This window comes from Heteronotia binoei, chromosome 21 (assembly GCF_032191835.1).
Source record: "Heteronotia binoei isolate CCM8104 ecotype False Entrance Well chromosome 21, APGP_CSIRO_Hbin_v1, whole genome shotgun sequence".
NCBI classification, from domain to species: Eukaryota; Metazoa; Chordata; class Lepidosauria; order Squamata; family Gekkonidae; genus Heteronotia; species Heteronotia binoei.
In genome coordinates, this window is record NC_083243.1 from 123,348,517 (window position 1) to 123,361,801 (window position 13,285).

General features: G+C 42.3%; 1 protein-coding gene across 6 annotated transcripts in view; it reads left to right on the plus strand.

Annotated features, from left to right (window-relative positions):
* The window catches only part of ANO5 (anoctamin 5), a 95,506-nt gene that overhangs the window by 43,895 nt on the left and 38,326 nt on the right, over positions 1 to 13,285 (plus strand). For all 6 annotated transcript variants that reach the window (XM_060261479.1, XM_060261481.1, XM_060261477.1 and 3 more), the window contains one exon: positions 10,860 to 10,928. In XM_060261479.1, coding sequence (XP_060117462.1) covers positions 10,860 to 10,928 — 69 coding nt within the window. The remainder of the gene's footprint in view (positions 1 to 10,859; positions 10,929 to 13,285) is intronic.

Below are 13,285 nucleotides of genomic sequence, written 5' to 3' on the forward strand. Positions count from 1 at the left end.
AGCTGAATTCCAGGTTATTCAAGTAAACATTAATTACACTGTAGACAAACTTGTGTAAAAGTTCAGTTTTGGAAACAAGTTTGGAGGGTGAGGCTATGGAGTTTTCTGCATGCACAGTTTATTCCTTTTTTAGCAGTCGAGCTGCAATCTAAGTAGGAATTATCAGCATCCCACCAATCTACAATTTTGAGCGCATCTTGTCAGTTTATGTAGCATAAAACTATAGTGTTGACATGCTCTTTATTGAACACAGATATCTAAAAGCACGGGAAATTAAGCTCAAACTTTACATGACAAATGAAAAATCTATGGTGCCTTCCAAACAAGCAAATATATAGCGGAAGAGGCTTTCATGTGCCCATTTAGTCAGATGAATTTGACAAAATATCCTTGCTGACTGAAATGGCCTCCCATAACAACAAGAAGAAGATGATGATATTGGATTTATATCCTGCCCTCCACTCCAAAGAGTCTCAGAGCAGCTCACAATCTCCTTTACCTTCCTCCCCCACAACAGACACCCTGTGAGGTTGGTGGGGCTGGAGAGGGCTCTCACAGCAGCTGCCCTTTCAAGGACAACCTCTGCCAGAGCTATGGCTGACCCAAGGCCATGCTAGCAGGTGCATGTGGAAGAGTGGGGAATCAAACCCGGTTCTCCCAGATAGGAGTCTGCACACTTAACCACTACACCAAACTGGCTCTCCAACAAACAAGCAAGTGTGTCTAAGGAAAAGTAATTCTTACTGAACTTCAGTGAACCTGCCCTAATAAACAGATGTCTACATGAACTTTGAGTTTGAATTAGCTTCAGGATAATTGGGTTTTTTTTTTTTTTACAAGGTAGTCATCCTGATCTTGCCAGTTGATTAGAAACAAATGAGATAAACCTTTGGTCTGATCCAACAGAATTCTCACTTTCCTGCCCTGACCTGGATAGCCCAGGCTAGCCAGATCTCAGAAGGTAAACAGGGTTGGCCTTGGCTAGTATTTGAATGGGCATCCTCCAAGCAATATCAGGATCATGACTCAGAGGAAGGTAATGGCTAAACCACCACTGAAACAACTTTTACCTTAAAAAAAGAAGTCTAGCTCACCATCTAGTGGTGCAAAATGCTAAAAGAGCTAGACCTTCTGGCTGCCAGACAATGTTAGGATCTCCTGGCTATACTACACACACTGCCATACAATAATTATTAATAATTATTCTTACTTTCAAATGTTAAGAAACAAATTCTTCATAGTCATATTCTCCCCCATTTGTCTCTCCCATTTTCCCTCACACCATTTTCTTACCACTTCCTGCCTCAATTTGCTTTCCCTGGTCTCTGCCCTTTTATATTATATACCAGGGGTGGCCAACAGTAGCTCTCCAGATGTTTTTTTGCCTACAACTCCCATCAGCCCCAACCATTGGTCATGCTGGCTGGGGCTGATGGGAGTTGTAGGCAAAAAACATCTGGAGAGCTACCGTTGGCCACCCCTGTCCAGCTGGGCCTTGCTATCTGAGATGAGAACTGTTGGCTGCTGCTGTGGCCTCTATATCCTAAAGCAGGACCCCCATCTCATGTTTCTCCCATGATAGCCTCACTACATGAGAGAAGTGTACACTGAGTGTGCTGCAAGAGGAGATTGGTCACTCCATTTGGGATAACACATTCAGGAGCAAGGAGGTCTGAAAATCCCCAGGTTTTTTTTTTAAATTCATTGAACATGTGTTTTCCTAAATGCAAACTCCCAAATAGGCAGTTAATATAGGTGGCCTTTTGGATGCTTCCAGGGATTTAGTAAAATCTCACTGTCTACAGATAGCAACATATATCATATGTTTTCATTAGAACTGGTAGCTTTCAGTTCACCAAAGCTTGTGCTGGCAGAAAAAATCAGAACAAGACTGAGTGATTTCCTTATTTAAAGAATCTGTGCAGTAGTCCCCAGTGGGTTCCCAATTACCATGTTGTGGTTAGAATATTGCTCCCTGTGGAAAACATTTCTGAAGCTTTAGGAGAATAATAATGCATTAGTGGAATTATGTACACTGAACAGGAATTCTAAAGATCATGCTCCAAGTTGTAAGGCACCCAGAAGTCGTGCTGAATTCTCATTACTGATTTCTCTAAATTACTTTGTAGTTTCTTTGTATTTAGTTGCCCAGTTTCCTATTGCCTCAAAGCATCTGAAGACTTCTGAAGAAACCTTTTATTTTACATGTTGCCTTTATCACAATATATTTAGATCTGCCTGTACTACAGCTTGTGTACTGGGAATGGCAGAGTAGTTTAATGAGTGAACTGCAAGTAATTTTTGTGTCCTTATCCACAAAAGCATTCTGATAATTTCTCTTTTTTTTTTTTTGAGGTGGTTGAGGGATTTTAAGGAGTCCATCTGCTCTACCAGTTTGCTGTCTTTTATAGTCCTTTCTTCTTAGAGTGCAATACAAATAGATGAGGAAAAAAATGGAATATAATATGAAATAGAATCTTTTCTTTGCTACACAGGGCTTCTTTTTTCAGACTTCTTGCTTAAAATTGTGTCAGCTGTCAGTGTGTGTATATATATAACCATTGGAAGACAGATTTGTTCCCTGTTCTCTTCTCTTGACACAGTTTGTACCAATTCCTGCATGACTTTTTAAAGTCTTCAAAGGACATATGAAACTGAGAGTGAAGATTGAGAGTGAAGATTTCATAAATTTAATAAAGCTTTGATCTATATAAAGTGTTTTTGGAATATGTATGTGAGCTATTTTATTGAAATGGGCTGCTATTAGAAACACTTCTTACTTAAGAGTTATAGTAGTGGACTCTAACAATGTGTACTTTCAGAACAGGTTTTATTTTGTTGACATACAGCTTGGCCTTGTTATTTCATTAACTAAGAATAAAAATGCACAAACAGATTGTTGTTGTACAATAATTACTGTTGAAGCCTTGTGTATAGGTTAAGAATGGAAGCATTTTTGGAAAGGAAGAAAACATCTAATGACTGAGTGTTTTAGAATGTGATGTGCTTTTTTTTGCCTAAATATTTGCTATTAGAGCACTTTAATATTTGCTAATAGAGCACTTTAATATTTGTAACAAAAATACAGCTAATATTGAATAAAACACAAAGGTTTATAACACAAGACCAAATAAATCCTTGAAATACTTAGATGTTAGCTCAAAGGTCTGTATTTCAGTGCTCTTTGATGAGTAAAGCAGCATCTTGAAATTAACTAAATGGCCGTTGATCTTGAAAAATAAAGAGCTTGTTCAGTTGGGATGTTATTGCTGTAAGGGCCAAATTCGACACATCATGGGATGTTGATTTTATTTGTGCTATAATTTGCTAAATTTCTAACAGCCCAATCCAGACATACGTGGCGGTCGGCTGCTCGGGCATGGGTGGATCTACGGTGCCACTCGGCTTCCAAAGGGGAGATGTTACGCCACGCTTGGAAAGGGAAGAGCGGCCCGACGAGCAAGAGAGAACCCGTCGCCATGGTGATTCCGCCCAGGCGCACGCCATTGGCCTGCTGCTGAGGCAGGGGTGGGGGAGGCACAGGTACAGCAGATGGACTCCTTAAAATCCCTCAACCACCTAAAAAAAAAAAAAGAGAAATTATCAGAATGCTTTTGTGGATAAGGACACAAAAAAATACTTGCAGTTCACTCATTAAACTACTCTGCCATCCTCAGTACACAAGCTGTAGTACAGGCAGATCTAAATATATTGTGATGAAGGCAACATGTAAAATAAAAGGTTTCTTCAGAGGTCTTCAGATGCTTTGACCACGGGATTGGCCAGCCCGTTGCATGTGACCGGGTAAGGGGGCGGAAAGCCCCCATCTGAGAGGCCGTCAATCCCCCCACTCCCTCCCACTGTCAGAGACTCTGCCAATGGCAGGCAGGCAGGCAGAGGCATGCGTGGACAAGCAGGAAGTGCCAAGTGCAGGAGTTCGCTATCCTAGACAGTGGCTGGAATGTGTGTCTGGGAGTGGCTAGACGAAGTTCGAAAGACACCCCCTGGAGCCCCCCCCCCGGTGTTGCCTTGCTGCCGCCCCCTGTTATGTGTAAGGAACACTTCCCCTGGGGGCCACAGAACTCAGAGTGCAAAGCCACTGGGCATGCATCCACTTCAGCGCCCCCCACCCAAGTGCCTAGCGCACAACAGCCCTGTGTGGTTTGGTAGGCCATCAGCCCAGGCAGACTGTGGGGCGGCACCCCCCCCTCCCCTGTCCAGTCACGCGCGAGGCAGCATGGCGGCTCATAGCCCATTCCCCTCCAAGAACCAAGTCTGCCCACCTGCCAAGTAGGAGAGACAACAGAGGGCACAGCTCAGACTTTATTTTTCTAGAACAGAGTGCAACAGTCTCCCTGGAGCGCTCTGGGCAGTCTCGCCGTGGGCGGGGCTCCATTCCAAGCGGCAGGCAGAAGCAGCTGAGGGAGTTGTGGGGGGGGGCAGTGGAGCAACACACATGGAAGCTTCTGTGTTGGGAGTCCCACCTGCAAAACGGAGACAGAGATTAAGAGCACCTGCAGGGGCGGCAGCTGGAAGAGCAGGTTGAATTTCAGCCAGGCGCTCTCTTAAAGAGACAGTCTCTGACCCACCTCCCTGCATCGGGGCAGCTGCCACCCCCCCCCATGCCCTTCCACGGGTTGGGAATGCGGCAGAGGGCAGACCAAGGGAAGGGAGCAGGCTGCAGCACAGGGGAGTGGGCTCAGCAAATGCCCCATGCTGGAGCCCACTGCCGGGTTCAAGTGCCAGAGATGCTCACACACCGAGTGGTTGAGAATGAGGGGAGGGGGAGGACAGGGGGGGCAGTGGACTCACCCAGCCATGGGCCACAGTCCTTTCATGCAGAGCCTCCAGGAGCTCGGAACCTGTGGAGACCTGGAAATAAGAGTAGTTAACAAGAGAAGACCTCTCTCTCCCTCTTGCAAGTCAAAGATACTGTCAAAGCAACCACGCAGTGCAAAACTCTTCACCAATGTGCCTGCTTGTCTCTCACTCTTAAGTCTGTATGGCCAGGAGCTCGCCAGCAGAACTTCCCGCCACGCGAACCTGTCCCTAACAACTGAGTTGTGCAAGGCAGAGCAGATGTATTTCTAGGAGGGGGGGTGCGATTGAGCGCCGGGGAGGGGGCTCGCCAGGCCGAGGCATGAGGGGATTGGTGAGGCAATCATGCGGCTCCCTAAGGGATTTGCGAGCTTCCGCAGCGGTGGAGGCCACCTTTGTTTTTAGTTTCAACGAGTGCCTATGGGACACACCACTATTTTTGCAAGCTTAATGTTGTACCTCTAGGGGGGGGCGTGTCATGAGCCAAACTGCTCAGGAAGCCACCTAAGCCTGGCCACGCCCCCAACTCCACCCCCTCCGCCTGAACGTCACACTCTGCCTCACTGCCGCCCATGCTTGGGCACAGTCCTCAGGCGCTGCTGCCCTCAGGCGGAGTGGCGCTTGGGTGGCCCCCCGCCCATGTAACTCCCCTCCACTGTGGTGGTGCCAGTCATACATCGGCGCAAACCCTTCCTGCGCCCACGTAGTGATTCGTCTGCTCCCAAAATACTCCCCCCCCCCCGGATTGTGCTGTAAGAGGACAAAGCCAACACCTTGAATTAGGCTTGCGAGCAGATCTAAATCAGTAGCCAGTGTAATTTCAGTAGTATTGGGGTTCCCAGGAGCTGGTTCCAGCCATCAGTCTATCAACAACATTCTGCACTAGCTGCAATTTCTGAATACTGTTCAAGGGTAACTCCAAACACATCACAGGAGGAGGCCAGGGAGATTTATGCTGAATGTGATCCAAGCCTGAGAGCCCCAGTTACTTGACCTTTCTGTTATCCATTATCAGAATTTGACAAGTTACAAAGTTTGGAATCTGTCACTGTTGCATACCTCATTTTCACTATGGTTATGTCCACAAAGAGGACATACTTTCATGATGCTCCTAGTCTGATGTTGCTTTGCTACAAAAGCAAAATGACAGCAAGCATCAACTCAAAATAGCACAGTGGTGAGAGCTTTCTCTCCACTATATGGATTTCACTATCATCTAAGAAAATGGTAAAGCTTTAATATAATCACAGATGCAATCCAGGGATGTGGGAGACATCTGGAAGGAAAAAGGCTTAGCAAAACAAGAGCATTCCATGAGAACGCCTGAGTAAATATGCTATTGAATGTTATCTTTTAAAAATCACTCCTTTATTTATTACTTTAATGTCTGCAACAGACAGCATTGTTATCAGAAAGTGACCTCATTTATGTTAGTGACATATCATTTTAGATAACATGTATTACATTCATCATTCAGAAGAATAATTAACTTTAACTACTGTACTTTGGGTCTGTTTTTTGAATATATTCTTAAACTGCACTTTGGAATTGAGATCTGCTTTTATCTTGAAAGTTTTTGAACCCTTGAAGGTGAACAGCAATTATGCAAAGAGTGCAGGTTATACAAATAAAAAGTTATTCCAGAACAAAGCATCATGAGTGCTATATATGTCACATTTTGGAACTGGGGTTTATAGGGTTACAGTATTCATATGTTTATGTTTATTTGATTTATATCCTGCCCTCCCTGCCAAAGCAGTCTCAGGGCGGTTCACAATGCATAATAAAATAACAATAAAAACATTTAAATTAAACATTAGATTAAAACAATTTGGTGCTAATTTCAGTATATGTGCCTCCCTGCACTTCCTTGTAATAATGGACTCACCTGCATGTTCTTTTTGTATCATGAGATCATTTGGTAGGACATTTTCCTGGCTGGCGCAGTCTCCTTGAACTTATCTTGCTATTACTATTTTTAAATTCCATAGAAGAGAATTCTCTTTTATGGAATTTTTTAAAAGTAATAGCAAGATAAGTTCATAGGTCACAATATGTTTGGATTTAATAACAGGGAAAAATCAGTGAATCAATAAATATGTCATAGTAGGAGACTAATATGTAAAAATATCTTTTTAAATCTGTATTTGTTGTAATCAGTAATTTAAACAGTAATTGAGATTCTGCTGTAACATTCCATTTGTCTCCTCTCAAGCTGACAGCATCCTTCTCTTTTATGGAATTTTTTAAAAGTAATAGCAAGATAAGTTCATAGGTCACAATATGTTTGGATTTAATAACAGGGAAAAATCAGTGAATCAATAAATATGTCATAGTAGGAGACTAATATGTAAAAATATCTTTTTAAATCTGTATTTGTTGTAATCAGTAATTTAAACAGTAATTGAGATTCTGCTGTAACATTCCATTTGTCTCCTCTCAAGCTGACAGCATCCTTTCCTTTGAGGTGGGGTGGTGTTATGTCGGAAGAACACATCTCAATATTTATTGCATTACATTACATGCAATGTGTCAGTTTGATGTAGTGGTTAAGTGCGTTGACTCTTATCTGGGAGAACCGGGTTTGATTCCCCACTCCTCCACATGCAGCTGCTAGAATGGCCTTGGGTCAACCATAGCTCTTGTAAGAGTTGTCCTTGGAAGGGCAGCTGCTGTAAGAGCTCTCTCAGTCCCACCTACCTCACAGGGTGTCTGGGGGTTTTTTTGGGGGGGGGGGAGGTAAAGGAGATTGTAACCACTCTGAGAGTATAGGGTGGGTTATAAATCCAGTATCATCATCATCATCCACTATTCCAATATACTAGTCCAAAACCCCCAAATATATTAAAATACAGAGGATGTTTAGCCCTTTTTGGTGAGAAAACATATCTAAGGACTGAATGAGTTTAAGGAGATAAGAAACCAATATCCCTGGGTTGAGTCCTGGGCTAAATATCCTCTGTATTTTAGTGGATTTCTTTTTTGGAATAGTGAATGTAATGTAAAGCAATGAATATTGGAATGTGTTCTTCTTGTGACATAATACAGCACCCCACCTCAAAGGAAAGGATGCTGTCAGCTAACTCCAGTCGTGAAAAGAGATGAATGGAACATAACAGCAGAGTCTCAATTGCTCTTAATGATTAAGAAAGAAACCTTTACACATTAGTCTCCTTCTTTGACATATGTATTGTGCCACTGGTTCCCCCCACCCTGTAATTAAATCCAAACATATTACATAAGAACATAAGAGCATAAGAGAAGCCATGTTGGATCAGGCCAATGGCCCATCCAGTCCAACACTCTGTGTCACACAGTGGCCAAAAAAACAACAACCAAGTGCTATCAGGAGGTTCACAAGTTGGGCTAGAAGCCCTTCCACTTTGTCCTCTCCCACAAGGACCAAGAATGAGAGCATCACTGCCCCAGACAGTTCCAATAATATGCTGTGGCTAATAGTCACTGATGGAGCTCTGCTCCATATTTTTATTCAAACCCCTCTTGAAGCTGGCTATGCTTGTAGCCGCCACCACATCCTGTGGCAATGAATTCCACATGTTAATCACCCTTTGGGTGAAGAAGTACTTCCTTTTATCCGTTCTAACCCGACTGCTCAGCAATTTCATTGAATGCCCACGAGTTCTTGTATTGTGAGAAAGGGAGAAAAGTACTTCTTTCTCTACCTTCTCCATCCCATGCATAATCTTGTAAACCTCTATCATGTCACCCTGCCATCGACATTTCTCCAAGCTAAAGAGCCCCAAGCGTTTTAACCTTTCTTCATAGGGAAAGTGTTCTAACCCTTTAATTATTCTAGTTGCCCTTTTCTGGACTTTTTCCAATGCTATAATATCCTTTTTGAGATGCGGTGACCAGAATTGTACACAGTATTCCAAATGAGATGGCATTATACAGGGGCATTATGATACTGGCTGATTTGTTTTCAATTCCCTTCCTAATAATTCCCAACATGGCATTGGCCTTTTTATTGCAATCGCACACTGTCTTGACATTTTCAGTGAGTTATCTACCACTACCTCAAGATCTCTCTCTTGGTCAGTCTTCTGCCAGTTCAGATATAAACTATAAACTATTGTGACCTAAACAGAGCTTGTTATTACTATTTACTATTTGCATATGTCAAAACATCTTCATTAAGTTTATTTTATTTATTTAATTTATACCTCCATATGGGACAGCTAACAACCAATAAAACAACAAGATGTAAAACACTTAAAGCAATAATATTCAATAAAATCAATAAATTACAAAGTTGTATGCTAATTTGCTGTTCACTTACGTAAAGGCATCTGTCCGTCCATCCATCTATCTATCTATCTATCTATCTATCTATCTATCTATCTATCTATCTATCTATCTATCTATCTATCTATCTATCTATCTATCTAATCTAATCTATAGGGCTTTTTTGTAGCAGGAACTTCTTTGCATATTAGGCCACACACCCCTGATGTAGGCAATCCTCCTTGAGCTTACAGTAGACCCTGTACTAAGAGCCCTGTAAACCCTTGGAGGATTGGCTACATCAGGGGTGTGTGGCCTAATATGCCAAGGAGTTCCTGCTACAAAGAAAAGCCATATATATATATATATACAGAATCATAGAGTTCGAAGGGACCTCCAGGGTCATCTAGTCCATCCCCCTGCACAATGCAGGAAACTCACAAATACCTCCCCCTGAATTCACAGGATCTTCATTGCTGTCAGATGGCCATCTAGCCTCTGTTTAAAAACTTCCATGGAAGGAGAACCCACCACCTCCCAAGGAAGCCTGTTCCACTGAGGAACCTCTCTAACAGTCAGGAAGTTCTTCCTAATGTTGAGCCAGAAACTCTTTTGTTTTAATTTCAACCCACTGGTTCTGGTCCTATCTTCTGGGGCCACAGAAAACAATTCCGCACCATCCTCTATATGACAGCCCTTCAAGTACTTGAAGATGGTGATCATATCACCTCTTAGCCATCTCCTCTCCAGGCTAAACATCCCCAGCTCCTTCAACCTTTCCTCATAGGACTTGGTCTCCAGACCCCTCACCATCTTCGTTGCCCTCCTCTGGATCCGTTCCAGCTTGTCTATATCCTTCTTAAAATGTGGTGCCCAAAACTGAACACAATACTCCAAGTGAGGTCTTACCAGAGCAGATTAAAGTGATATCATCACTTCACGTGATCTGGACACTATACTTCTGTTGGTACAACCCAAAATTGCATTCGCCTTTTTAGCCATCACATCATACTGTTGACTCATGTTCAGCATATGATCCACTAAGACCCATAGATCCTTTTCATACATATTACTGCTAAGACAAGTGTTCCCCATCCTATAACCATGCCTTGGATTTTTCCTACCTAAATGCAAAACTTTACATTTATCCCTGTTAAAATTCATTCATTCATTCATTCATTCATTCATTCATTCATTCATTTATTTATTACATTCAATTTATATCCCGCCCTCTCCGCAAGCGGACTCATTGGTTTATTGGTTTTAGCCCAGTTTTCCAGCCTGTCAAGGCCATCCTCTATCCTGTTTCTGTATTCTACTGTATTCTACTGTATACACACACACACACACACACACACACACATACATACATACATACAGAGAGAGAGGGAGGGAGGTGGGCATCTGTCTATAGATATAGATATGAAATGTTAACTTCCATTTCTGAAAAAGTGTGCTTGCACACTAAAGCTCATGCCTTGAATAAACTTTTGTTGGTCTTAGAGGTGCCACTGGATGTGAAAGCAGGATTTACTTGGTATTGCTCCATTTATACCTAATGGACTTAAGCCCTGCATGTATAAATATATTCCCCATTTTTTCTTCAGTATTGTAACTGCTGTTTTCCAATTTGTTTATTTATTTTAAGTTTTGAGTTTTATGCTGTTCGTGTTTATTATATTTTGTTTGTTTTACGTATCTACAAAAAACAGAATAATAATTTTATTATTGCATCTATATATATAAAATTTAAGCACTGTTATTTAAAAATAACATAAAGATCTGTGTTGTTTTAGGAGAGGAGAAGAGAATTTGAAAACAATCTAGAAAAGGCAGGTCTGGAACTAGAAACTGAAGACAAAAAGGTAAAGAAGCAATATAGATTATATATAAACTTTATCAATATATTTAATTCACAGCGTGGCCTCATCTGTGTATAATGAAATTTTGAGACTGGGGCCATGAACAGACCAGACAAACATGAGAAAAGCCCCAAGTTTACCCAAAAATCTGAAGCGTAAAAAAATAAAATAAATTTGAGGAGTTAACTTCAAGCAGCATCTGTAGCTTTAAGAAATAAATGTTCTCAGCAGCTGTTGCTAGGCAACCATAATAGAAAAAGAAGATATTGGATTTATATCCTGCCCTCTACTCCGAATCGCAGAGTCTCAGAGAGGCTCACAATCTCCTTTATCTTCCTCCCCCACAACAGACACCCTGTGAGGTGGGTGCGGCTGAGAGGACTCTCACAGCAGCTGCCCTTTCAAGGACAACCTCTGCCATAGCTATGGCTAACCCAAGGCCATTCCAGCAGTTGCAAGTGGAGGAGTTAGGAATCAAACATGGTTCTTCCAGATAAGAGTCCACACACTTAACCACTACACCAAACTGGCTCTCATAATAATAGTATCACCATAATAGTATCACCAGCCTTCAGGCTTTGGTTTCTGTCCATAATTTTATTTATTTATTTATATCCTGCCCTCCTCGCCAAAGCAGGCTCAGGGCGGGTTCTTTCAGGGCTGTTTTAGTCTTTGACATCGTCAGCTACCAGCCCTTCATCCTATACAGTTTGCACAATTCACCCAGGATTACTTGATACCGTACAACTCACCTGGGCCCAACAATAGCCTTCATTCATATGGCCTGGCTGTGGCCAGCAATAGACAACATATAATTCACTTGACTTGCTACCACATGATTTTTGCCACTTGTCCTGATTTTTCTCCCCGGGGGAGAGAAGGAAGGAAACCTGAGAGCCATTGTGATATAGTAATCAGGCTGTCAGATTAGGATTAGCAACACCCACTGTGAAATCCCAACTGTGCCATGGAAGGTTACTGAGTGACCTTGAGCCAATCCCTCTCTTTCAGACTAATCTATCTCATACAAACATTGTGAGGCTAAAATAGAGGAGAGGAGAATGATGGTGGGTCCCCACAGGAAAGAAAGGTGATATAAATAAAAAACAAAGCTGAAGTAGGAGAGCAGATAAAAGAAAGGTTGGTTGGTGAGTGGGAAGAAAAAAAGGAAGCAGAGATGGGGAGAGGATATTGAGTGCTGCTGGGGGACAGAAAAAAGGGAATAGTGTGGGAATGGGCATACAGGAGGAAATGAAGTGACCCTCCAAGTCTTTGCAGGTTCTCCATTTGTACATATTTAAGAGTAAGAATATGGAAACATAAAAATTGAAATGAGGTTGCTAAACTGTAGATTGAACCTTGAATGCTCTCTGTACAGTTTTTAACATTTATTTTGATGTCAAACATCTGTCCCGCTTATGTAGGACACCATATGTAGTGAAGGACATTCTATCTGCTGTCCAAATCAGCTGTGTCTCAGAACACTGTGAAATTCTGTAATCATGTCCCTGTGGCCACCCTTAGGCCTAACAAGCCTTAGGGAGAGCTAAGATTGAGAAATTGCTTAGCCCCACTGTTATGCAGCAGCTAGTGGTGCTGCTTTGACTTGGGGGAGCAGTCACAACACCTCTGGTAAGGAGCTACAATCTTAAGAAGTCTCCTAATCCCAGGTGTGCCTACTGTAAGGGGCTTAGAGTTAAAGGGCTTCTTTGCAGCTCATACTCAGAGGTTGCAATCTTGTTCCCTTATATCACTGAGAATTTTAGAAAGGATTACCAAGACCCATAGTAGAGTTCAGTAGTTGCAGTTGTAGAAGAAGCTTGCACATAAGAACATAAAAGAAGCCTTGTTGAATCAGGCCTTGTTGAAACAGGCACCATCAGGCGGTCCGCCACTGGGGCCAGGACACTAGAAGTCTCTCACTGTGCCCCCTCCAAGCACCAAGAATACAGAGCATCATTGAGCCAGACAGAGAGTTCCGACCTCTTGAAGCTGTCTATGCTTGTAGCCGCCGCCACCTCCTGTGGCAGTGAATTGCATGTGTTAATCATCCTTTGCGTGAAGAAGTACTTCCTTTTATCCATTCTAACCTGACTGCTCAGCAATTTCATTGAATGTGCACAAATTCTCATATTGTGAGTGACAAGAAAGGCTTTGCAGAAGAAATACAAGTTTTCAATATTCAGCATTTTATAGCTATTGTTTTATATGTTCAGTGCTTCAAATTTAAAACAAAACCTGATGTAGAGACCATTTTTCTTGATAATTATTCAGTTCTCGGCTTGACTTCGCGAACGAAGATTTAAGAAGGGTGTAGTAGTCCACGTCTGCTGCAGGCTCGCTGGTGGCTGACAAGACCA